Source organism: Falco biarmicus, chromosome 3 (assembly GCF_023638135.1).
Source record: "Falco biarmicus isolate bFalBia1 chromosome 3, bFalBia1.pri, whole genome shotgun sequence".
Lineage (NCBI taxonomy): Eukaryota > Metazoa > Chordata > Aves > Falconiformes > Falconidae > Falco > Falco biarmicus.
In genome coordinates, this window is record NC_079290.1 from 30,324,603 (window position 1) to 30,351,536 (window position 26,934).

The window sequence follows — 26,934 nt, forward strand, 5'->3', positions numbered from 1 at the left end:
CAGGTCGCGGAGGACTTTCAGAGCTGGTACAGTGTCTCCAGCAGAGAAGAGCCAGAGGTCTCTAGGAAAAGCCATCCCAGAGGTACAGATGCTGCTGGCTAGCTGCAGGCAGGCAGCGCAGCATCCACAGCCTGGCACCGAGACTCCCAGCTGCCCAGCAACATCCATGAGTAGCCAGAGCATTGCTAGAAACACATCCAGGAAGCGGAGAACAAAAGAGAAGCAAAACCAAAGACCAACTCATGCTAGGGAGCCTCACATGAGAGATGCATATTCAGCTGCCGATTTCTTCTGAACAGCATTGCTGGAAGCCAGGTGTCTGCATCAGCCTGGTTTTGAGACCGATGAAAACTGAACCGAAGATTACAATTGAGATGATAGCTCTGATAGAATTTTTCCCTAATAGCATGGTTTGGCACTGAAAACAGAAAGGCAAAGAGATCACGAGATGATAAATGCTACCATCACGCCTACTGCATGCTGAAGAAGTTTCAGGTTTTAGTTAGGGAGGGTGGGAGCACTGTGATACTTTAAGTCCGTGTACATAGCTGAAGCATTAAACCTCTCCTGCATGTAACAGAGCAGATAATGGAAGTGTAGGGGAAAGAAAGGCGAGTGGTGAAATAGAGCTGAAACTTTACCATCGCTTCTGCCTGTAAGCAGATGCAGGAAGAACCAGACAAGCGTAATATTTGGTAGCCTGCATAATTACTAGTGTCTGCGTTGGATAAAGTGTCCTGTACGTTAAGTATAGAGGCAGAGTCTAACCTATATAAATAAAAAGAAAACAGCTTCTTAATATCAATTTGCTGAAGAAGGAGGAGACAATTTATCTGGTGTTTAATATTTACAGCTATACTTACAGTGATATTCATTGCATCCTTAAAGAAAATTCAGATCTACTACCTTAAGCGAAGTGGGCTTCAAAAAACTGGATGTCAGACTGTACAAATAAAGTATTAGTTTAGGCATGGTAGACTTTATTTTGGCACTTTAACAAATGCTTTATTTTACAGCAGTGGCACAGCATTTGCCAGAAATTTTCTTTTCTTGGCACAGTTATTTCAAGCAGTTATTTTACTAATTGAATTTCACTAAATATTGCACAATAAGATATACCTGTTAAATTCTTACCCTGTTTTTACTTGTTGAACTTTTATGGCTTTGAAAAACTTGCCAGTAAGTATAAGTAATTTAAAAAGCAATATATTAAATATTTTAGCACAGGATAGCATTTGTTTGTTCCTAAATGACCACTGAACTTGGGACAGCAACAAATACAAGTTACGCAACTCTTATCTGAAGAGCTACCAGATCTTATTTACAATACATTGCCATTTCTGAGAAGCAGTTCAGCTTGACATCCTGAACACCTACAGTTTGGAAATCTCAAAAATAAAAAATGAGGAGGTTAACAGAGCAGAAGACGAAGCCATTTGTCTGTTACAAAGCATAATATAAGGAGGCAGACTATCGTCTTCTCCATGTGTCCCTCTATCCAACACCTATCTGAGGTCTAAGCAACAAAGCCTTTTCTCTTCTACTCGGAATATTTCTTTCTTCTCTATGAAGATATTCCACTTGTCAACTCTTCTGCCGGAGTCCGAGTAGAATAAACCCAAATTCTCCAAAAGGATGGGGAAAAAACAAACCCAAACAACAAATCAAAAACCAATATACACAATAAATGAACCCAGGTACTCCTTTGAATTTTACAGTACGGAAAACAACATTTGCAGGAAGAATAGGTCTGTGTCAATACTGCCATTAAATATTATGCAAAGGTCAAAAGACTCATAACTCATACACCAGATGCAAGACTTAAACATTCCTGCTTTTCTCCACCACTTCAGCAATACATCTGGTCCAAGGATCAGCATGATCAACAGGCTTTTTTTTTTTTTTTTTTTTTGGTCTGGATTTTGAAGAGCTAATAGTTGTATTCTGTGACATTAAAACATAAGCATGTAGACATAAAATGAAAAGCATACAAAAGTATATCACAATGGAATTCTCAGTATTAGGCCACATGATTTATTCAGTAGTGTTTATGTTCCCAAATTACAATTATGTCTATCCATGTAGGACTACAAAAGTTACCATTAGAATTGTCTGTGCTTATAAAATACCAACATCTTCTTTTACTGTTATATACTCATTAACACCAGTCTGCGACAAGTCACATATAATCATAGGCACTTCAAAGGCTTTAAAAGACGTTTACAACTTAAATGCATTTTTAAAGAACAAAAATTTAAACCCCTACTTGTACCTTCAGATTGCAAATAATTAACAAATACAGTGGCCATAGAAATCTGCAGCAACTTCTCAAAATACTGTTAGAGTCTTTGGGTTTGCTTAGGTTTGTCAGTAGCTTACTCCAAATCTTCCTCACAGGAGATTTGTTTAGTAAGAATACGACTATACAGTTTGTAGTAATAATCCAATTTTACACATTAATTTGCTGTTACAAATCTCACTGAAGCTACAGGTACGCTGAGAAACAATGCAAAGTGTAAAATTGATATCCTGACACAAATTTATACAAAGTGGAGGTTAAAGTTTACATAGCTGAAAAATTACATTTACACTAAAAGTTACTGTTATCTGAATTATCTGAAGACAAATTGCACCATGACAACTACAAAAAGGCATTTTGTGGAAACAGATAAATTAATGAAATAAGAACTAACTTGTAAGATCAATCTGAGACATGCCGACAAAAATTAAACAACTTTCATTGAACCATAGGATAAAACAATAATTTTCATTATTTTATATTTATGCATAAAGTTTTAAAAATGATTCAGTGAACATCAATGGTTTTATAAAATAATGCTTTGCCACTGTTATTCACAGAACACTGCAAATGTTAAGTTTTAATTTTACATTTTTAAAGGAATACATGGAAAGTTTTAAATACAATGGGATTTTATCATAAAGGTGCCGTAATGGCTCTTTAATGAAAAACAAAAAAAAAATCTTCATTATTCTATGCAAAAGCTTTATTTAAAAAAGTTCAGTGATCTCATAAATAGAGACACTAAATAGGAATTTCATGCGTAAAACTCCTTAGTAGGTGCCTTTTGATAGGCAGCACAGGATGGTTTACGTTCACCAAGGTCGTAACTGCCTTCATCCTTCTTTCTCATGCGATATACCAGCAGCAGGATAAGGAAGATTGCGAAAAGAAAACCAATAACTCCACCAGCAATAACAGCTGTAATCAAAGAAACAAAGATTCACAATATGCCAGAAAAACAAGTTTAGCATCATGTTTCTTCTTCATCTCACACTATCAGTCCGTCATTATTTTCAAGTTATGCAACTGTCTTGATTATTAGTACCCTGAAATATATTCTCAGAAAGCCTGTTTGTGTTTATGAAGGCAATCATTTAAAAGGGCATTCCACCTACAAGTCAGTGATCCAACAACCCACAGTTCTAAAAAGGTTATTAAAAGTTTTCCAAATCCTCAATTAGAAAGCCACCAATACTGCCAGAGCATAAAGTTGTCTTAATTTACAATAATAACATTTAAGTTTCTTTCAAACTCATTTTCAACAGTTAACATTTTCCGCCTTAAAAGAACTATTTTGTTACACTGGCTAAGAAATGAGTTTTCTCTTTTCTCCATCAGTTTTCACTCTGACCTAGACTGAAATGAATTTTCTTTTGATGAGTAATAGGAGAGAACATTTCATGGAGCTGTAGGAACGGAGGCATTATATTCATCATGCATTTGTGAATGTGTAGGAAGTATCAACTCCAACTAGACTTCAAGAGCAAACCCACATGCTTCCACTGATATGGATATCTAGGCTACTTCACATTTTCATGCTTACAGGAAGATGCAGTCCAAAACTGACTTTCATGCCTCCCAACAGCCCTTCCAAGGACATGGGGGAAAAGTATACCCATAAACACTGTTCTTATAACAAAAAAACTCACATGCAGTGAAAACATGGGTGGCCAGCCTGTGCCTCCCTAGGTTATGCATGGAAGTAGACCCACTGTATCCTAAGGGCAGTGCTCGTCCATCCCTCTCTGTCCACTCATCCACCCACCCCTGCCGTGAGCTCCTCCCACGCAGGGTCCATCTGCACAGGATGGACCAGACAGCGATGTGCTCTTGGAGTGTGGGTAAGAAATACATTTCTGCACTATAAGCATCAATCCAAATTGCAACTCCCTGTCTGAGCTGTTGAAGCTGCAGATAGTCAGCAAGCAGTATTCAGCTTGTGGGCATCAAATCAATTTGCAACCGACTTCACGATTAAATAACTCCAGAAGACATCCATTTCATTCTCATCAAATCAACCACTGGCTACCCACTACGAATGTGTTTAAGAATCTACCAAGAAAACACAAATGCTGAGTTTGCACTATTTAATATGGATCCCCTCTGTTTTCTGTGATATTTCTGGTGAGATAGACTTTGGCAAACACTGCCTCACCTGCCAGAACTTCTGTTCTCTGGAAGAGGTTTTCTGAATGCTTCTCGGTGAACACGTCGGTGTCATCCCCTGGCTCATCACTCTTCTTCTTGGCACCCGTCTCGGGCCTTTCCTCTTTATCAATTTCTTCAGGTGACTGTGGCACAAAAAAGAAAACAGCGTCACTTACAAACAGGGCGCACCATAAGTCGGCACAGTCACTGTCACTGCCCATCACGGGCAGCCACAAAGCTGTGGCTCCATGTGCATACTCCACAATACCGGCAAACACACACAGGAAGCTTTTTGACCGTAGAAAGCTGTGCTAGGCATTGTAACTGGACCTATCTGTCATCACAATGTTGGAATGAAAAACACTATCAGCAAGTTTAAACCCCCAAAAGCGCATTTAGCGAACAGCTGTTAAGTATTGCCTGTGTTTATCAGAATAACAGCCTCTGAATGAAATAACAAATCTGAAATTAGCATGTCAGGTATGTTATATTCAGAACACCTTTGAGGGTAACTTAAGTATCACCTATGGTAGTAGAAGGAAACAGTGAAATACTAAATGGAACCTGGCAAGTATTCAAACTACAGCCAAACCACACAACACTCTCCTTTGAGAAAGGAAGTTTCATGCAGCATTTTTTAATAACTCTTTGAGAGACTTAAAAAAGGTACAGCTCAGACTCAAAGGTATCATGAGAAACTATCTTGTGTATCATGAGATACTGTTTTTTGCATCTCTCTTCTTTTGTGTGAAAGCCAGACGTCCCTATGTAGACTTTCTAGTAGAAATGAAACTGAGCAGCTCTGTATTCAACAGGCTGCAGTAGCATTCATTAAAGTTTGGGGGGGCTTTTTAATCCATATAAATCAAAGTTAATATCAAGCCATCAATGGGGTACAGCAGAACCATTTCAAATGGTATTGCTCTCCAGCCACACACCTTTGTTTGTGCAGGCACCTTGGTCTGCATTTTCACCGTGGTGGTCTCAGCCCTAGATGCATCACTAGTTGTCGGTAACTTTGGAAGCGTTCTGGATGTTGTTATCACTGCACTATCCTCATCTTCTTCAGCACCTGGAAACAAAAGAGGTGACATTTCATTGACCTGTGAAATTCTTCCAGACTAATTACGTTTTTTGTTATGACACCAAGGTAGGGGTGCTTGCGCAGCCCACCTTAGGGAAATGGTTTAGATGACAATGCCTAAGATAAAGGTGCGAGTGCAAACAGTGTGCCCCAAGTGACCCTATGAAAGAGGAAGCAGGAAATTACCTCAGTGTTTTTGAAAGAGAAGTAGCCAGCCTGAAAAGAAGTATGAAAAAAGCATAAACACTTGTAACCTCTGGAGCAGGAGCAGCATCAGGGCTGCTGTGACCCTGCCTGACATGCCCCTGTGCTCTGCTGGGGCTTGGCAGCACCACCCCCACCCTGTGGGTGCCCCCAGCAGCCACCTCCCACTCCCCCACAGCCACCATGGGGGCACCCCTGGAACCCCCACCCTGGCAGTGCAGGGTCACCTCCTGGGGGTGGCAGGAGGTGGTGGGGCCCCAGGATCACAAGGGGCGGGGAGCACCTGTGTCTCCCACAGCAGAGGGGTGTGGGCAGAGGGTCCTGAACATCCAGACGAGGAGAGCTAGCACACCCCCACGGCTTGCGAGAGGGGTGTGTGTCTGTCTGTGTGTGTGTGTGTGCGTGTGTGTGCACAAATCTTGTGTATGGCGCATGTTGGGATCAGGTACAGAAAGGGGGGTGGAAATTTGTAGTTGGATGTTAAACATTTTTTAAGCGGCTCGTATTAAAGTTATCTGTTGTATTGCTGATATTAAGCTCAAAAGTACAGTTCAATGATTGCCAGTTAATGGCATATCATCAATCAATCAACTTCTTTATCTGGACTTGACTTAAACTACATGAACTGACCAGGTTTTCCCTGTAACACAGTGCTTCATCAACAAAATCTCTCCTCTACAGCAAATCCATTAAACCCTCAAACATAAAAACCCAAGTAGTTTCTATCTGCAGGAAGACTGCTATTTCTTTATGTTTCAGTCACCAGGAATTCATGTGTTTTTAAACTCCACATAATTCAGAAGCCTTTTCCTTTTGAAATAAAGAGTAAGAAGACAGAAAACTCCCTAAAGATGACCTTAAATTTAATTTCCTCTACATTCAAAGCCCTGCTGGAGTATGAAGGCTTCTTTAGAATAAGATAATGGACATGTCTAATAAATATCCTGTAGTGATACTGGAAGGAAGAAGACACAGACAAGAGACTAAATTACTGCAAGGCCTGAAAGAGGAAAAGAATCAACCTATTCTTGGACCACTCCTTAGGAATCTCAATGTGTTCTGCTCATTACAGACACCGATTATCCAAGTAACTACTGGGTAATAAATCCAGCAAATGTGCATGAGAGTAATTCCTAACAAATAAAAATATATCCTCTTACAACAGAATAGTATGACTCACTCATTCCAAACTGACTTCTTATCGAATTTTTATAGAGAAATAAAACAGGTTGAAAATACAAGTGCAATAAAGACATTTTGAACCCACGATCAAGAATTCTATACATTTGGCATTGAAAGGAAAACTATTTCTTACTCTAGAAAAGAAAACTTGGAATCATGAAAAAAAGTACTACGTTCAAGCTACCGGCATGGAATAATACTGGAAAAACCGTCAGAGATAGCAAACTTACAGTGCAGCCTCCAGAATAAAGACCTCACAACAAGAATCGGGTATTTTCTTGAAATGCTACTCAAAGATCAAAAAACCAACATCCTGCTTCAAAAGAGAGATGAGGAAAGGCATCCAACAGGAAAATTTTTCTGGCTTTGCCTCAAGAGTTTTCTTTGAGAAATAAAGGCCCAATGGATATCTCAGCCTGCTTTACCTTCCAAAGTTCCTCCAAATTACACAAGACTTTCACAGTCAAGGAAATTAAAATTGATGATCAGATTAGAGATCTGATAAAACACACTTTGAGAACAGAGAACTTTTATTTTCTTCTTTTTATGAAATGATAAATCCCACTTAATCACAATTGCTCCTTCAAGTCCTTAAATGCCACCTTTGCTTCAGGCAACAGTTGTGTCTGCCAGATAAAATGGTGAGTGTTACAGGTCTGAACCTCACTGGCTAGAAAGGATGCAAACCTCTGGTCTCTCAATAAATGGATGACTAATCTAACTCCTGAACTAGTTGCTAGGTTTGCACTAAAAGTACCCAGCTCCTCTTCTGTATGGCCTCAGGGGAATCCCGACAAATCCAAAAACATCAGGGCACCTGTCATTTAGGCCTGACTTGGGTACTGGCTCAGACACACCCCCACAGCTCCTGCTTTCTAATTAGCTTTATCTAGACAGGTCTCCGCTTGGCATGGAGTAGGTCTAAACAAGGGGAAGGCACTACTGACAGTAGTGTTCTCAGAATTACTTGTAAATAGGACTGAAGGATCAAAAAACCTCTCTAATGCTCTCCAGAACACAGCAATAGCATTCCACATAGTATCATTTTCCCTAAAAGGCAAAAAAAAAAAAAAAAGAAAGAAACCCACCTCCCTCCCTGAATCCAAATAAGACTGGAAATATAAACTATAGAGTCTATGTCATGAGCATAACTTCCAAATAGGTTGTTAAGATGAATACTGTGAAATGGTTGGAATATAAGAGCTTAACCTCTTCCTCTTGAAAGTATTACTGTCTCTTTAGATGTTTTCTGGATTTGGCTAGCTTGGGTGGTGGTGCTGGGTATTAACTGCCATGAGTCCCTCTACAAATAGATACTGCCCTGTTAATGAGGGCACCAAAAAAATCTCTGCAGTAATGAAACTCATAGCCATCTCTGTGGTAAAGAGTTGAGAGCTCTCGACCATCACACACTGTCTTATCCACTGCAACTTCTTCAGGATGCCCAATTGCTGTCTTCATAGTGGTCAAAATAGCTCTAAATTGTGCTGTACTGTTGGAAATATCCATTGTAGCTCTCAGTGATGTATCTATTACCTGCCTCTTGGATAATGGAAACACAAATGCTCTTTCACAGTCTTAGGGCTTGAGGAAACTTGTCAGGAAATCAAGACTGTGACAGCTTAAGTTATTGTATACTACAAAAAGCCCATGGTAGCTAGCACTCTTACTTGCAAAGCAGCCCGTGACTGATTCTTCCTACCAAACAAATCCAATCATTTCACCCTATCTTTTGTCATCACGATTATTTGCTGTTGCACATCACACTCTGGGAATACTACCATCACAAACTTGTCTTAAGGTGGGCACACACATACCCACCATCTCTTTCACACCTTCCATCTCTACGATCCATGTGACACCTACCAGAATAACACATTTTTAGCTGGCTTATCTCACTCCCATTCACATGAAAAGTCCCCAATGCAACCTTTAATCAACATAGTGTTAGGCAAGAGACGACACTGTAAACATTACTAGTGCCATATCAGGGAACTGCAGCTGAAATAAATGGAGACAGTGGAAGGATGCTGCGTCTCTGATATTTCTCACCTGAGGAAGGAAACTTCCCCCAACAAAACTTGAAGAAAGAATAAAAGGAAGCATTCTAACTATACTGACATATAAGATTCTGCCCAGCACCACAAACCCACACTTTCAAACAGTATCACAGTAGGGTTTTATGTTAATATACCTGGAGAACCAGGCAGTCAATGTCACGAGACATGTTTGGGGCTGGTATAGCAGGTGGACAGAAGATCTTGCTCCAGGCCAATACGAAAGACACTTATGAGTCAGTCCAACCTTAGGAAATGGAAAATGAATCCTTGCTGTGCTGCTGCACCCCAGAAAGGGAAGCACCCCAGGAGCACCCAGCGTTGGCCATGGCCCTCCTGCTGGCTCCTGTTCAGCACCTGGGAGAGCGCCCGTGTGTCCCCGGTCCCATTCCCCCCCGCCCAGAACCATGGCCCCCCTGGCCATGCCACCACCTGTCACCCAGCCCCGTGCCACACTGCCACTGGACTCCTGAACCGCCTTCCAGCCTCGGAGCGTACCTTCAGCTTCCTGTTGAGTCAACAGCCAAGAGCATTGTGTTTCTTGGAGAAGCTCCAACCCCACCACCATAAATTTCCTCCAAGAATAGTCCCCAGCTGCAATGTCAGTCTAGACCTAGTTCATCCTAAGCCAACCTCAACTCAAGCTGCTATTGACTGACAAATATTAGGCTGGGGAAGAAAAAAAAAGGAGAAGGAAAAATTTGCATGAGATTCTGATATATACACCGCAGTGACTTGTCTACCATGAGTAACTTAAGACACAAGAAGCAGAGTTTTCTAAAGAACTTGTAGATAAATCTGACAGAGATGGTACCTTTCCTTAACGTAAGGGTAGTTGTGCTGCTTAGCAGCTACTTCCAGGTACCTGCAAGACCAAGGCTCAGTAAAGATCTTTGATGCCAGAGGAAAAAGTAACAGTAGCTATAAAAGCATTTCAAGTTGTATATAGGCAGGAAAACTATTTTTACTCTTTTGTTATTATCATTATTATGCTATATATAAACAACAGCACTAAAAAGAGTGATGACAGTCTGAGGCATGTCCTCATAGATGGAGACCGTAAGAAGGAAACAATGGAATAATGAATTCACTACAGACGTTCTGCTATTGATACAGGACAATCAGGAAGCAGGCATGGCTCCTTTGGAAACTGTTGACCAACAGATTCAGACTGAACACTTGGGCAAATGCACAACAGTAGCTGAATGTACATGAAGACTAAAAGCGGCTATGAAAGGAAAGAAAAAAAGAACACCATTACCTTTTTTTCTCCTTACAATAAGCCCTCAGCCAATTTCTTGTTTGAAATATGTCATGCCTACAGTGACATTTGTCCATGTTAATGCTGCTTGAAGATCTGCAAGGGCATTAATGGTGGTGCTGACAATTCCTGTTTATCTCCAAAGGCCTGGTGGCAGCTAACAATTTTCATAGCAAGGAAAGGAGTCAGCATGTTGTCATCTTGGATCTGTTTGCTTGGAGTGGAATCACATAGCAAGAAAACCACTCTTGAGTGTGAAGGCTCTTCCTGCTGGAACACTACGCCACTGAGCATGCAGTAAAGAGGAACACATTCAACATAATATGAGGAAAATTGATCAGTGGTACATCTGCAGGACACTTTCTACTTCATAAAATGGAGACAGAAGTAAGTATAGGATGAGTAGGGTGCAGGGGATCCTAATATGCTTCCCTCCTGAGACTTTTTTTTAAGTGAATAAAACTGGGTCCACAGATTGCTCGGAAGATTATTTGAACTTCTTCCTTTGTTCAAAAGTAGTAGATTTAGGTACTGCCACATGAGCTCTCTGGAGGGGCATCCAGCTACTCTTAAGTCTACATGAGACTTTTCCTGTTTTCTTGTAGGAAAGAAAAAAGAGACTGCCAGAGGCAGCAAGAGTGCATTATACACTCTATCTTCCACCCACAGTCAAGGCTGAGCACAGGAAAACAGAAGAGAAAGCCAAGGTGTAATTGTTGGTGCATTACTGTTGGTGAAGTCTAGAGGTAGTTTCTGTCCTTCTGGCTCCACTTTTACCACTGAGATGGGTTAATAAAATCTGAAGCCAGTTCTTGTATACTCCTTTCCACTTCAAAAGCAGGGCTGCATTTTGAATCATCCATATTAGAAACAGCCAGACTACACAGAGGGATGGAAAAAAACCCAAATCAGACCATTCTCCATACCACTATTTATTGTCAACCTGTCTCCTTCCCTGAAGCTTACAAAGTCACCAGCATCTGAAGACATGACAGAATGGGATGCTGACTGAAAGGGCAATTTTCCTGTAGATCAGAATTTTCCTGTAGATCACAATTTTACTTAGACAGTCCTAGGAACTGGATGAAATCAATGACTTGTTAATTTAACTTTTTTTTCTTTTCAAATGAAATGTTAAATTTCCCCTCAAAGAAGTCTGCAGCAGGAACGTCCAATTAAGCCTCTGATCACACTGGAATGTCAATTTGCCCCTCTGGAGGATTCCCAAAAATGCAGGATATCACCTGCATTTAATATATCTTTGAATCACCAAAAGACAGGAAACACTAAAAAATCCACCCGAAAAATCTCAGCTGTGGCTTACAAGGTAACAAAGTGCTACAAGAGGGGGTCATCCTTCAAAAATCCACAACTATGTATAAACATCAAAAGACAGATTACAAAAAGTGAAATAACAAATAAGTAACACACTTGGGAAACAAATGGGATTTCCACAACAGCTCAACAAATACAATAATAAGGAAATCTCTCTTCCAGAACTACCATAAAATCCTGCACTTGGCTTTTAATGGCTGGAGCCTCCCAGCTAGTCTAGAAGATACTTCACAAAGAAGCTTTCTAAGAGAAACGATTAATGAGGTTTCATTGACAGCTTTTTGAAAAATTATGAGCTAGCTACATGACATGTCTCTAATGAGTGTTTAAGAGTGAGAACTCAGTATGTTATGCTTAAGAACTTCTTTATTCACTGTATGGATGTAATTACCTCAGAGAAAACCCATGGTTTTGGCAGTATCTAGACTTCTAAATTTAAAACAACAAGAAAAAGGAAGAGATACCGTGTTTATGTGAACCTGGATGCATGTAAGAGAAAACAAGATTGCTGCTGCTATGTTTTCTTACAGACTGCTAAATTAGCATTATGTCATGGGAGAACTAAGCCTTCTCTAATCCTTATTTCTAAACTCCAGAGAGAACTACACAGAAACTAGAGGGAAAGCAGAGAGACAGCAAAGAAAAAATAACGCTGTGAAATGATGCAACTAAGGAGTAAGAGAAAAAGAGCAGAGAGTTAATATTTAAAACTCAGCCCCCAGGGGTGCTCAGTGCTCTGTAAACAGAGCGTGCCAAGAACTTGTGATACCGAAAGTAACATCTCCAGTTTACAAAGGAAAACTGCACAGCTCTTGCTCAAATAATTGCATTACTTCTTATGCTTTTTAAAATCAAATTGTGACATGTTGTCTCACCTGAACCTGACCCAGAAGAATAATCATCATCATCAATTGGATAGACGCCTGATGCTTCTTCAACAGAGCTGTTGTCAAGGTATAAATCTTTATCAGAGGTCAAATCTGCTCTCTGGAAAACAGATAAGAAGGAATGGTTAAAAAGATAACAGTTCTCTAGCACAGCAGTCTCTTAATCTTCACTCCTATTTCCAAAGTTGATGATGGCACACTGAACAGTTTATACTTTCAGTTTATGCAATACATTCATCTAAGCTGTTAAAGAAATTTGTAAGAATTACATCATAAAGAGAAATTCAAGGCTGCACAATGAAAACTAAGAAACCACCCTATCTTTAGGAAGCAAGCCCCCCTGCAAATCACACTTCATCTCATTAAATGCATGAATGAATAAATAGGATTTGCAATGTACTCTGCAGAGATTCTGTAACAAGAAAGCAGCAAATCCCAGGACTGAAGCCCTCTGTCAAGATCTCAAATATACAAATCTATAGGCTGTTACGTGAAGTCTGTCATTTGATTTCACATGGGAAGCAACAACAGTGTGTATCAAAAACCATCTCAGAGATATATTGAGCCAAACCTCATGAAACTCTTTACAAGTTAGAACAAACAACTAGGACTACAGAATACAAATGTTTCCAAGACAGTAGTGTTGATTAAGGGTTATGACACTTCCAGCCGGATCAGACAGCAAATCTCCAAAATTTTGGTCAGACATGATGCTCCAATTTTAAATGAACACATCTCTTCTAAAATTTAGCTGTAGCTTCAACAGGCTAAAAAGTTGGCTTCTTGTGACTTTCACCACATTTTTAGAAGTATTTCCCTACTAATGAGAGATGCTGCTAAAATGAGCTGATACTAGAACACGGTATCAGTCATCCTTTTAGACTGACAGTTCAAGCTTTGAAAGACTGGAAGTTGTCTTCCCCCACAGCAGCTTGTGCTTTCTCAGCAGAGCATAAACTTCCTTATGGGAGCCATGTATCCTTGATGACCGAGATGGCACCTGCCGCTATTACTGCTATTACTTTTACCAGCATTTCTGTGAATGCCCATTTGCCAGGACTTGCTGAAAAAGTATGACAGATGCAAATGGAGCTTGAATTCAAGAAGCCGAATACCAAAATACTACACCAAAAAGCATTTGTTCTGTATCTCATTTAAGCACCCAAACCTGCTATTCTGAGTCCCAAGGTCTCCCATCTTACTTTTTACTGCACGGCATTGATTGCTCATTTTGTTCTATCTAACATTCACTGTAGCTTTCCTAAAGGGGTAGCAAACTGTGAAAGGGATAACTCCTGTATGCAAAGACCCACACCCACATCTGACTTTTTGAGGTAAATTTTTTCCCAGAGGCCTAAAGAATATTGTTGAAGATGTGTGATTTTTTTTTTTTTTTTTTTGGGGGGGGGGGGGGGGGGTTGGCAACAGATTCCTGTTCTAAGCTTCTTCACAGCAGAAAACTGCTCTTCAGTTTGATCTACAATAAAAATGGATTATGGAAAGCAGAAAGGCCATCTTGACTATCAGAGTATTTAAGAGTGAAAGACCTTTGCACTGGGGGTACCTGACACTTCTCTGAACAGCTCTGAACTAAAACAGTGTTAGCCTGTTTTTCTTCTACAGAGGAAAAGAAAAACAACACAATACTTGGTCAAAGTCTACTCTTGCTACAGCAGCTTTGAATATGGCGGGGAGGTAGTAAAAAAGCCCTGTTTTTAAGATAGGTTTACAAAAGGCTTGCTCTCATCTGCTGCTGCGAGTTCACACGGTCTGCTTGGAACTGGCTGCAGTCCAAAGCAGAAATTCAAAACAATGTGTGGTCACCATCAAATGACTTAATTCCTTTAAAAGATGTCTCCAAAGGAAGGCCTGAAGTATGTCGGTAGGTGTATAGGTGGTATTGTAATCAAGACGCAGCTGAGAGCGTTTCCATATAGGAAAACAACTCCCTGTCACGGGACAAATATCCTGCTGTTCAGCAGGCTGCCACAATGGGCCAAGCCACTTTGCCCCGTTTTACTTTCAGCCACAATGATGGTACAAAACCACCCACTCTGCAATATCAGGCAGGAAAAAACAAAGCAGATTTAAAAGGAAATGCAGGTGGCTGACCATGAGTATAGAAAAAGCATACAATATTCAAAAGCTATAAGAGGCAATAAATGTTACCCAACACCAAGCTCGGAAAAAAATTTCAAGACCTATTTGGAGAAATTTCCTAACAATGAAAATTGCCAATAACATTTGGCAACAGCTGAGAAAAAGCCTGCATTTGCAAATGTTAGTGCATAAAAACCAGTCTGCATGAGAACAGAAGCATCACACATCCATGCCCACAATTTTTAATGTTGAATAAAAATATGAACTTACCAATCAATTTATTCCCTAGGCGATTTCCCACTTCTGTCTGTATCAGAAGCAAATTTAGCAGATTTCAAAACCCAAATGAAACCCAAAAAAGCCCCATCCCAAAACAAACAACCCTGTTTCCTTGCTCCTTCCAGCTTCACAGGACTCAGAGAAAACAGAAATGATCCCTGATAGTTCTTCCAAAGACTCAGTTTTTGTAAGACAGCTGAGCAGCTAACCCAACCCAGCTGCAAGCGCCTGGTCAGCCAGGCTCCCCACCATCATATCCACTCCCTTTCTTTCAATGAATCATGGCTTTCCAGCTGCCAAAAGGTTTCATTTCTAGCTATGCTGAGACGTTCTCAAGATTTAAACCAGCTGAAAACAGAGGAACAGAAGTGGAAAAAAAGCCTGGGTAGTTTTCTGCAGCAGTTTGAGCATCCATTGTATTTTATTCTGGGGATGAAAAGGATACAATGTGAAGCATTATTTAATATCTGGTATTGTGGATGGCACAACTCTATCAGAATGCAAAAACTATTCCCCACAGTCTTAGAGACCCAGTACAATATTTACTATAGGGGGAAATATATGGTACAGTGAACTCCACATGCATTCAGATCAGACATCAAGCTCCATCTGAGGAAGATGCTCTGCAGCTTCTCTGGCCGCAGCCCCTTGCTTCAGCCTATTTTCAGTATGAATAATTCTTGTCTAGTGGAACTCAGGCAGGACACGAGCACCCTCTCAAACCAAAGGCACAAAGAAGCATACTCAAGCTTAAAAATCCCCAAGCATTTGCATAGATAAATGCACTGCACTGTCCCCAAACAGACTCTCTTTGTCAGCTGGCTAGTAGACTTGGGGTAGGGTCACCCTCTCTACATCCACAGCTTGCACCTCTTTTCCCAGTTGCTCAGAAGAACGTAGCTGCCTTAGGCTACTTGGAATGAAAACTGCCTTAAGGCTAAGAATAAAAAGAAAAGCCCAACAGTTAACAAAAAATGCACAGGGTTAAAAAATAATTCTAATAAAACTCTAAGCTTAGAAAAATGAGAGATGGTTAATGAAAATATGGAGCTTAAGTGAGTATCAAGCACTGAAGCCGTGCTTTGCAATTTTACGGTATGTAAAAACAAATTTGATTTTACTTGCTCTAGAAATGTTTTCTCACTTGTCAGCTGGGAAACCATGGGGGCCCGTGGACTACTTCCAGGGTGTTCACAAAAGATAAGTTGGAAAAATAAGTCTGTTGTCAGTAGCTTGGACACAGAAAGGTCTCTACTAGCACTTCAATATGCTTACGGGGAAAAATAAAAAAGTCTGCAAATTCTAACTACATAAATCTATTTTTAGTTATTAGGAAGGCCAAATATTTAAGGGACTATTTCCTATGGCTAACAACTGAAATGAGGGCCCTCATGTCACTTTTATGTAACAGCCTTACTTTCAGATCTATTAAAACAGCAGGAACACCAGGCAAGGATGTCTCTGTTATCAGTCCTTTAATCTGGCCCTGAAGCCACAAAAACTGCTCATTACCTCCTGACAGAGATTGCATTCTTGTCCATCATTGTTATCCCACTTACGTTTTTATTCCAAGAATATAATGCTGCAAAATCCTGTGACCTAAATACTTCACATGCTACATGCCAATGGTCACTGATTCCTCTCTGGTTATTGACTACACTGACATAAATCTAAATTTCATGGATGTAGTTTAGATTAGCACCCATTAAGTACTAGTTAAATGATATTTCCATACCTGTACTAAGTTGAATTTGAAATCTCAAAGTCTTTATTTTACTAAAGCTTGCATTTTAAATTATTTTTAATTTAATAAATCTAGATCATGCAGAACATTTTAAAAAAACACCTCATTCTAACACTAAATGAGAGAGGAAAAAAAGCAAAAAGCTTTCCTGACTCATCATCTCACAAAAGGCATAAACCATTCATCAAAATTACAATGGCAAAAAAGTGAAAACAATCTTCAGACAACAGGAGGGTTGGGCTTCATTAAAAAAAAAAGTATAAAGTGCCCTGTCATACCCATTTCCCTTTTCCAGTCCTGCTGTTACAGTCAGTCCTCCCATTACGTGAGGGTGATTTAGGAGTAAGATGTTGAAGACTTATGCCATGAGGATGAAGCCAAGAAAGCTGGTGTGAGAAGCAGTGAAGAAGTAACATCTACGATGGCTGTCATGGCTGTTTGAAACTCAGAAGAGCAAGGAGTAACTGACACATGGAAGGTAACATTTTATTACTTACAGATGCACTCAAATTTCTGTTCTCTGCCTTTTGGGTGTATGTATGGGACAGAGAATTTGAGGTTTGCAGCTGGGTTATTAATGGTACATTGCCTCCTTTTTCCCCAGATGGAAGTCTTTTGGATGTAACCCGTTTAGTATGCACAGAACCAGAGACTAATATTTTAAAAGTGATGTTATATCAAAAATATCTAAGCCAGAAGGCTCTTAAATTTTGCAAGCATTACAGCTGTTAATTAGGCAGAGATCTCATATGTAAGGAGAAAGAAAACAGATTATCTTCTTCTATTAACAGATACTGCTGTTCTATACATCCTTGTATCAAAGCATGCTCAGCTGGTGAGTCTGAGTCCACTGAAGTGATGTATTCTTCACATACACTACATTTTTGGAAAGCTAACTATCTGAATGCATTCATCTAAAGCCCAAGAACCATTGCAGAGACTCCCACTGAAGGCTGGAGAAAGGGTAGTTGTGAGAAGGAGAAGCTGTATTTCCCTCTAGGCTTCCTGCAAAAGGAACTGTGATCTGCCAGCCAACAGACCTCAGTACTGCCAGACTCAAAGCTGGCAGGTGTCTTCCTATCGCTGCTCTCCATTCCTTTGCTTTCCCTCATCACACCAGGAAAGCTACTGCACCGGTGAGACTGACCCATTAAGAGTTCGTTAACCTTGTCCAGGAATAAAAGTCATGATTTTAAACAAAAACAAAAAAACCAAAAAAAAAACCCACCTCTACAGCACAAAACTTGAAAATCAGATTTACATCTTGGAGCACTAGGTTTTCCCAGAGAAATGTGCGAAGCAGGAGAGCATCCACCTTCCATTTCTCAATGTGTTACGGGTTCTCAGAGATGAGCCTCTGGTGGCTCGGACGATGCTCATCAACCTCCTTCAGCCTGCACATCCCTATGCGGCCCACGTACACCCTGCGGCAAACACGTACTTTTGAACGAGGATTTTATGTTACAAAGTATGTTTGCCACTAACTGTCTTAGTACAGATGCCTGCCTTTCCTGTCACTGACATGCCCGACAGCTGGGCACAGAATAAAAAGAGAGAAGTCACCCCTATTATTTCCTTCCAAGGTGGTGGTGGCCACTTTTAAGGACTCGCAGGCCAAACTCTTCCCAGCAAACCCCACCTGCTGCAGTGGGCCCTTTAGCAGAAGCAGCGGTGGGAGGCATGGTGGCAGGCAGTTGTGGGATTCTTTGAGAAATAATACACTAATAATTAGTGATGTAACTGAAGCACAGCACTCTAAAGACTCTCCATTTTCTTCCTTGGAGAAACTGTACTGCCTGCACAATGGTGATGTTAGTGGAGTGGGTACTGGCTGCAGGAAAGCTGCCCTATGCCACGGTCTGTGTAACCGTGATCACAGCAAAAATATTACTTCCATAACAACAGGCCCCAGATTGAATTTTCCAAGTTTGAGAGCAAGGGTTTCATATAGAAGCCAACATCTGCAGTGCTCATTTCCCCCACATCATTTTGACATGGTTCCCATCCCCCAGTTTTACCTTGGAACAGCCTAAAAGCCTCCAAGCACACCCTGAGGCTGCTGCCTTTCTGTGCCAGTCCTGCTCATCCACGTGCCCAGTGTGAAAACCACCCTTACGCTGGGGACTGCCTGGACCAAATTTGCCAAAGCTACTGCCACCCCCACCGCTGGCTTTGGCCAATTAAATAACAAGCTGTGACTCATTCTGGAAAGCTAGTTTCCAAAGGTTATTTTTAAAATCTTAGAGGAAGTTTGCTGCCCTTCTTCAGGTAAGGCTGAAAAGTATATCGACTCTGTACAGGTGTCCCTACTAGAGCTGTACGTCGGGTGTTTGCCCGTGGGGACGGCGCTGGTGCCAGCAGCAGTGCAGCAGGCTGAGACCCTGTCTGGTGCAGTGCAGAGCCGCCACCACGGCCGGAGCACATGCCAGAAAGATTATTCACGCTCCTTGTACCTCATGTAGAACTTCCTGATGCTGCACAAAACTATAGCTTTAGGCCTCCAATCTCTCACGACAGATAAAGAAAGGGTTTGACTGCTCGTGGCTGCTGAGAAAAGGCGGAGAGCCCAAAATAAACACAAGTACTGCAAACTGCTTCTACTACCGCTAGCATCCAACAATAGAGGAGTCTACCAAAAAAGCTGATTTACGGAGATTGCCTCATGTCAGAGCCAAGAGTCAAAATATGCTGGCTTTTAAGATGCACACAGTCTGTTACGCCAGACTAATTACCAAAACAGAGGCATATTTGACAGGGACAGCATTAATAAAACAACTCTTGCCGCTGTCAGGCATTTCAGCTGTCCATGTCACGGCTCACACTAAAGAAAATACACCACATCCATGGTGCTCACAGGGAAACACTTCAAGGCAAAGAGTCCCCTGGGGTAAGAAGACACCAAGAAACCATCACCACATCAGCTACTGTTCATTTAACAGCCCCGCACCAAAGAAATTACAGTGCTGCAGTTGATAGATTTAAGTTCTCACTCTTCACAAAGTCATAGCAATTCACATGCCTGTGTTCTAACAGTTATCTGTGCCTTTAGAAATATCCCCTAATGTGTAATTACATGCCGTATGGTACATTATGTGATAACAGAACTTAAAATGGTAAGAAGAACTTATTCAAGCTTATTTGAAAATGCTTTTCTTCCCATCACAAAGGCTCACAGATCTGTGTAGTGGGTCTTTGGCCTGCTTACAGCTTTGGAGGTGAGGCTTGTCCTGCCTTGAGGAGAAAAATAAATGTCCTCTAAAGTTCTGGCCTGTTTGAAATCAATTCCAATGGAAAAAGCTTGTATCTTTCCACTTTTCACAGGGTCTGATTTCCAGTTGTGCATCATTTGTCTAGTAGATGCACACAGGGACCGAACTTTATTAATCTAATCCCTTATCCACAAACTCTGTTGCCCAGGGTGGGACAAAGGTTGCTGTATGAAGACGTAGGAGGGAGGCAAGCAAGCACAGCAGCAAGATCAGGCAGGGCTTTCTATCCTTATGCACGAGTACCACCAGCATGATTTGTGATGAAGGACAGATCAAACTACTTGCTCTGTGCTCTCCAGCCACAACTGGTATTGAGTAAATGAACAAAAAGAGATCCTCATCAGTTACCCAACATCCCTCTGAGGCTATCCAACTAGGGAAGCAGTATTAAAGGACTACTAGCTGAGTGAGAGCGTAGCTGGGTCTGCTCCTACAAAAGATGCTTTCATCATCCACCCTGCACAATACATGTACATCTTCATTCAGTTATACAGCACTTTTTGGAACAAAAACCTTTACCTCTGTGGATCTCAGCCACCACTATACCCCAGTGAAGAAGAGTACCTCTTCACCTGGGCAGAGACTCCTCAATAGAAGTCCCACGGCCTCATCTCATGACTCAGCAAGTAAAAGCTTGTATCCGGATCACAGGATATGAAACTGCAGCATTTTATTTTTCTTCTCCAGCAATTAAAGTTTCCTGCGGTTCTACAGCAGTTCATGCTGAAATCCCATGCCCAAGAGAGGACCAGCCCCACTGGTCATTCCCCAGACCTACTGCCAGAGAGCTGCGTGGTGAGATCACCTGGACACAGGCTACAGGTTAGGACCAAGGGACCTTCCTAATCCAATGACCACATAAACTTACTTCAAGTTAAAAACAGCTACTTAGAATGATAGAAGGGCCCAGCAAACTCTGATATACCCATGCAAGCAAACAGCACTCCTGTGCTGTTCATGTGAACCCCTTGATTTATCACATTCCCTGACTCCACACCAACAGGTCTTTCCCTGTACATGAAACCCAGAACTGAATACTGCAGTTTAGTTGTCTCTTTTACCTTGAAAATGTGCTTAACAGTCAAGGTACAGTACACAGCAATTCTTGTTTCCCACGTAAAAGCAGAAGTTTAATACTCAAGTTTCTCCGGGAATCCCAAAATTAACAGATTCAAAGCCCTTTCAGCTTTCATGCCAAGCATCATTTGGTGCAAAGAACAGTTTATTCTTCAACTTTGCCTTTGACGTAGGCACAATACAACATGGAAACTATTTTAGAAGGGCTATAGCTGAATCAGCTTCTGAACTGCTACTTCAGACTGAAATATTAAAGGGCAATGTGCAGGCGAAACAGCATCAGAAGCCAGCAGCCAGCAATGTGCATCACGGATTGATTTATCTCAATTAGCATAGCAATTTTCTGCACGTTTTCTAAAAAGCACCCTTCGGTCTCACCAAAAATAGGATCAAAACCACCATGCAAATCATTGTCACGGCTCAAAATGCTAATCAGTTTTTTAAGGACACAACAGCCCATGTGCAGACAGGTTAAATTTAAGGCACAGCCGTGACCAAGAAGCTAAATGTACTCCTTTGAAAATGCTGAATGAAGAGGTTAGCCTGTCTTTGAATCACCAGTCACAAGTCTGACAGTAACGGGAGAAGCAGGTAGCTTTTGGCATAGAGGTCATAACTACATGTACCTGCCCCAGTCACTGCTTTTAAATCTAACGCACGCTGGCTCTTCCATGCATACCTCCCCTCTCCTTTCGTATTTTTCTGATCCTCTTCCCTAATCAATCAGAAGAACTAACACTTATATTTTCCTCCCTCCTCTTGAGAATGTGGATGAATGATTAAAGCTGCCAGGGTAACCTCTTCGGCATGCATGCCAATAACTCCCCACCTAATAGCCTTTCCTCTGCCTTGCTGCCCTGGCCCACTGGTGATTACTGCAGCCCCTTGAAGTGGTCAAATTGCAGGGCAGCCCCCATGGAAACCTATTTGGAGCTGTTCGAGCTCATACCAAAGAATGATGTTTTTAATACAGATTGTTCTTTTTAAAGCCCTACAAAAGCAGCTGTAATCAATCGTAGTGGGAGCACTGCAAACCTCCACCAGTTTCAAAAGCCCCATATTGATTCCTTTCCAGCCTGTGGATTTTAGCAAAATAAACCCACGTGATGAACCCAGAATCAACTAGCATGAAATCGTTTAAATTAAGATATTTTTGCCATTAGTAGCAAGAATTGGCAATAAACTGTCTCAATCAGTTACATTCCTTTGGCATAAACAGGGAAATTATAGACAAAACTACTATATTATTAAAGTTCCGTTAACCACCAATTAAATATTACTAGCAAAGGTTATGTATGGCACCCAAAGTTTGTCAAAGGTGAGACAGAATCAGTCTTTGCAGTTTAAGGAGTGAGCATTTCCAGTTCTTGAATGCATAATCTATTATTCAATAGGGACTTACTCGTTCAACAACATGGTCCACAAATCTCTCAGTGGCCACTTCTGTTTACCACCTGCAGTCAGCGGACCCTTGGTGATGTCCCACCAAAGCTCCCCACAGGTGGAAAAATGGCTACTGGTAGATCTAAAATCTGTTTGATCTTTCTAAAAATGTGTGCTATTAGCTGAAGGAACTTCCCTCTCTCCCATAAACACATGCAACCTATTTCAGAGGAAGGTTGTAAACTGCTCTAAATGAAGAGGAATCCTGGATCCTTTAGAACCAAGATGAATATTAGTGGTAACACATTCGTACCCCAGGTTTGCTAGACTCTTACTTAAGGAAAGTAGAGTTCAAGTAAGCTTTAAGTATGCTTAAATGAAACACTTTTGACTTTGGGTGCTGACAGAGAAGATTTTCTGCTCAAAACTGGTACTGTCTAATGAGGCAAAATGCAAAGTGAACTGCAGATCAATGTGAACTTTGCGTTAGCCCGCAGAATGTGTTGCATGTGCCAACCTCCTTTCTCCAGTCCATGAAACTGATCACAACTTCATTTATTCAGGTAACAACTTCCAACTTGTTGGGTGGTGGCTGGAAGCACAGAGCTAAGGGATCAGTTTGTCATCTGGCAGGAACAGCATAGGTAAATCCAAAACTTCGTTAAATTAGGCCAGAACCCATGATCTCTGTAGCCAATAGGATAAATGATTATCACTGCTACTCTTTCCACTGGTATAGTCTTCTCAGAGACAGCAAACACAGAAAGCATTGGGAGACCAGGTATATCTTTGAGACAGATCTCTTTGTATCCCAGATCCCCAAACAGCAGACAACTAAGATGACTTTATTGCTGTTTCCAGGTGCCAACTCCCACTCATTTCACCCGTCTACAAGATTAAGTTGTTGGATTTGACACTCTGATCCTGTCTGTCTTAACTGAATTTTTGCTACAAAGGCTCGGTGTTCATATCCTCTTTGATGCATACAAAGATAAGAAATGAGTTTACTTCAGATAGGAATAAAGCATCACTCTAATAACTTCTACTATAAAAGCAGTTGAGTGAAATCAGAGATATCGCGGCTTATACAGGCTACATGGCTTCAGGAGCAGTCTTCTGTCTGGTATGCTGCCCTTCAGGCACTGCTCCCCTCCTTCCACCAGGGAGGAGGAACTGGTGCATCACCGAGGCAAGCTTGCCTGACTCCCCAGCCAAAGATGACAGACAGGTTGGGCCTGGGTTGGGGGAGACACACAGCACCGTGCTTGCTGCACCAGCCAACTTCCCAGCCAGGTGGGGCCAAGGAAAAGAAGGAAGGATTTTCCCTCCTGTCCTCCCTCCATATCTGACTCTCCTGTTGGCTCCCTGGGGCTTGCAGTGCAGTGTCAGACTGGGGAAGGGAACCAAGGGGACTAATTCTTTTGAAGACAAATACAGCCCAGAGTTGCATTTGGAAACTAGATGGGTATACTGAGCAGAACTACTGAAAGATAATTTGAACTATATTTTTAGGAATTTCTCCGCACACAGTTTTGCAGCCGGCTGACTCCACATCAACTGCACAGCAAGACAAAACAAGGCACACCCTTGGTGAGGCAGTCCACTGTGAGCCTCCATACCTGCTGTAAGATGCATCCACACACCATAACTATTAGCATGGATTGATATTCCTGAGAAGAACCATCTAACATATGTCTGCTCTTAAAAAAACTCACAAACGTACATAGAAAACATCAAGCTGAAATCACATAGTATAAGGTACACTATAATAAAAGAGTTACTCCATGAGCAGTGGAAAGGCTGACACTGGATTTCCTGCAGCGGTTCCCCTCCCCACCCAGCTCCTGCACGTTTCCCCTGGGCTTCTCCCTCCCTATGAGCTGTGCACGTGGATGTGGCAGAACATGGATCAAACAGCTCAGCAGATGAACATATAGGTATTTCTCAAAATAGAAGTTTCAACTGGAGTTACGTAAGGGGCCATCTTCAAACAGCACATTACCATTTTTTGGTTTAAAGCACGGTCAAGAAAGCTGCTGCTTTAACTGAAGGATTAGTGAACTGATAACATAATCTCTCCCAGTTATCATGAGTGATAACCACCTTTAATGAAAACTGTCTAAAATAAGCTTCATATTGATTACCTTCAGATGATGTTTTAAAAAGTATGTTGCATAAAACTAGAACCAAAAGAATTACATTCATAATGAAGGTAGGGATAAATTACACTGTATTTGATAAATTAGCTTTCATTGCTTTAAAGGAAAGCAAGCCAATTAAGTTGTTTGACAGCATTTTTAACAGTCATAGATCCGACTGAAGAGTAAAATACAACAAAGACTCTTAATGGTATTAAGTATCTGTTAACAAAGAACAAGCCTTTCTTGCTAGCATTCATACTTTAAATCAGAGTTCTGCTGAAGGGAACAAAGATTTCAGTATTTCTATAGCCTAATTCTGAATCGTCATAAAACTGTCCCAGCACCATCAATACAAGGTTAGCAGCACACTACAACATTTACTGCCTTATCAACAGTCTAAAGCTTTTAAAAATCCATATGCCTACAAAACCTCCTGGACCTATTACGCATTGAGGATTTCACAGCATTATTGACCTGGGCAGCCTCTTTATCCTCAGTAAGTTATTTTAAGCAACTTTCTGCTAGCAAGCAAGTCTCTTTGTTAGGCTTTGTCTGTATTACTGCTAAAGCACTGCTTACAATACAGCACAAAACAGGGAGGTACTAAGCAGAAACCAGAAAGGGGTCTGTGAAGTTCCCTTTTTTATTTCTTTTTTTCTCCACTTTCCTGATATGTTTCTCTGGCTACACACCTAAGCCACCTCCTGAGAAGGGGCAATGTGAACGCACAGCAGACAAAACAGACCAAATTCATGTATTTCAGGGACCATGCTATTTAACTTTCTTTTGCATTGTTGGCACTTATTGAGATACGTAACTCTCTATATATCTGTCTTGTAGAGAAACAAGAAGCTGGCAAGTATATTTACCTACTGATTAAGAAAACATATCACCTGGCTTGGAAGGTGAGGAAAGGAAGAAGAAAGGTAACTTTCTCATACTTCAAATTCAAAAACCAAACATTCTGCCTTATTCTTAAATCCCTTATCAGATAAAGGTCTCCAGCTTGAGGACCATATTTCTGTGGCATGGTAGGAAAAGCAAACCTCAACCCAACATGTATCAGCACACGTCAAAAAGCAATCTCATGTTCTTCTGCAGACTCGTGCCTGGAGGTATCAACTGAGAAGGCCAGTGCTAGCACAGCACTCTTCCTTGGATTGTAGTTTATGAATAGCTACAGTCAAGCAGCCATATCCATGCTTCTGCTTTTGTACTTATCAAAAATATTTATGGGGTGATCCTTTGGGGAAGCAACTCTTGCTTGTCCTTTTACTTTGAACTTGCATATCTTGAAAGCTTGAGTGACCCATACTACTCCCTGTTTTAATCCAAGGGCACGCTATAAAATGTATTCAACTGACAGCCCACACAGGCACAGACAGATTTAGATTTGATACCAACTTCTGTGTCACACTTGATAACTAGACTCTCAACTGAGGGCCAAGACATACAGAGGAAGCTGCCCAGGGAGAAGGGTGACAGAAAGAGATTTCAACTGATATAAATCGAGTCCACAAAATCTCTTCTAGTAATATTTCATTTCTGGATGTTGGATCAACTTTCCCATTTCCTTGTTAAACCTGTACCTTGTGGAATGAATGGAAAGAAAGGGTGTTTTCTTAAGTTGTCAATTCAGCAACATTTCCAAGTACCACAAAAACACCTTTTAAGCAATGTCTTACAGAAGCAACTAATTCAGCACTGGCATCTTTATGCTACTTAATATGGTTAAGTGTCGGCAAAAATAGTGGACACAATGGATAAGTAACCTGTCATCCCTGAGTTATTCTGGATAAAGAATGTATTCCAGTTATCTGCACCTTATTTCCAACAGTTCTGCTTCAAAAATACAGCACATAATCTGCTCCGTATAGCCATCAATCAAATGGATAAATTCTCTTAAGGTTTCATTGCAGATATGTCCAAAGCAATTGCGCTTTACAAGGCTATCCCCAGATTAATAACAAAAGTTTAATTCAAACTACAGGTTTTTCTCTGCAAGCAATAAAAAAGGTTGCTACAGTGATGGCATTAGAAAGCTTCTTAGTTCCCATTTCTGTTTGCTTCAATAAAAGGGGCGCTCGGAAATGGAACAAGCAAAAAGGGGTTTCATCAGCCTAAGTGTTACGGATGTTGGCTGCTTAATAGACCTGACCTTGCACAAACCTGCTCACCTACCTGGGTTCTGGGAGCTTAAAAAAAAATCCAAGGACAAAGAGTGAGGATAAAGACTCTGCTTAGAGAGACCATACAGCAAGACATTCAGATCTGCCACAGCAGCATAACACAGAATAGCTTTGCAACGTTACTAGTACACTTGCATACGTATATCTGAGAAAACAGAGCAGTCATAGACTATGTTTCAAATGAGAGCAATGCAAGACAAAGCATATTTTAAGGTATGTATACCTATACAGCTAGATAGAAGAATGCACACGTAATGTGGTTTTAGTAGAAAGCATAGAAGAGTTTTCTATC

At 41.0% G+C, this 26,934-nt stretch overlaps 1 protein-coding gene across 1 annotated transcript in view; it reads right to left on the reverse strand.

Moving 5' to 3' along the window:
• Positions 1-959: 959 nt before the first annotated feature.
• SDC2 (syndecan 2) overlaps positions 960-26,934 on the reverse strand; it is a 60,727-nt gene continuing 34,752 nt past the window's right edge. The window contains exons 2-5 of the mRNA XM_056331010.1: positions 12,449-12,560; positions 5,389-5,522; positions 4,458-4,593; positions 960-3,220 (exon numbers count right to left, since the gene is read on the reverse strand). Coding sequence (XP_056186985.1) covers positions 3,057-3,220; positions 4,458-4,593; positions 5,389-5,522; positions 12,449-12,560 — 546 coding nt within the window. The 3' untranslated portion in view covers positions 960-3,056. The remainder of the gene's footprint in view (positions 3,221-4,457; positions 4,594-5,388; positions 5,523-12,448; positions 12,561-26,934) is intronic.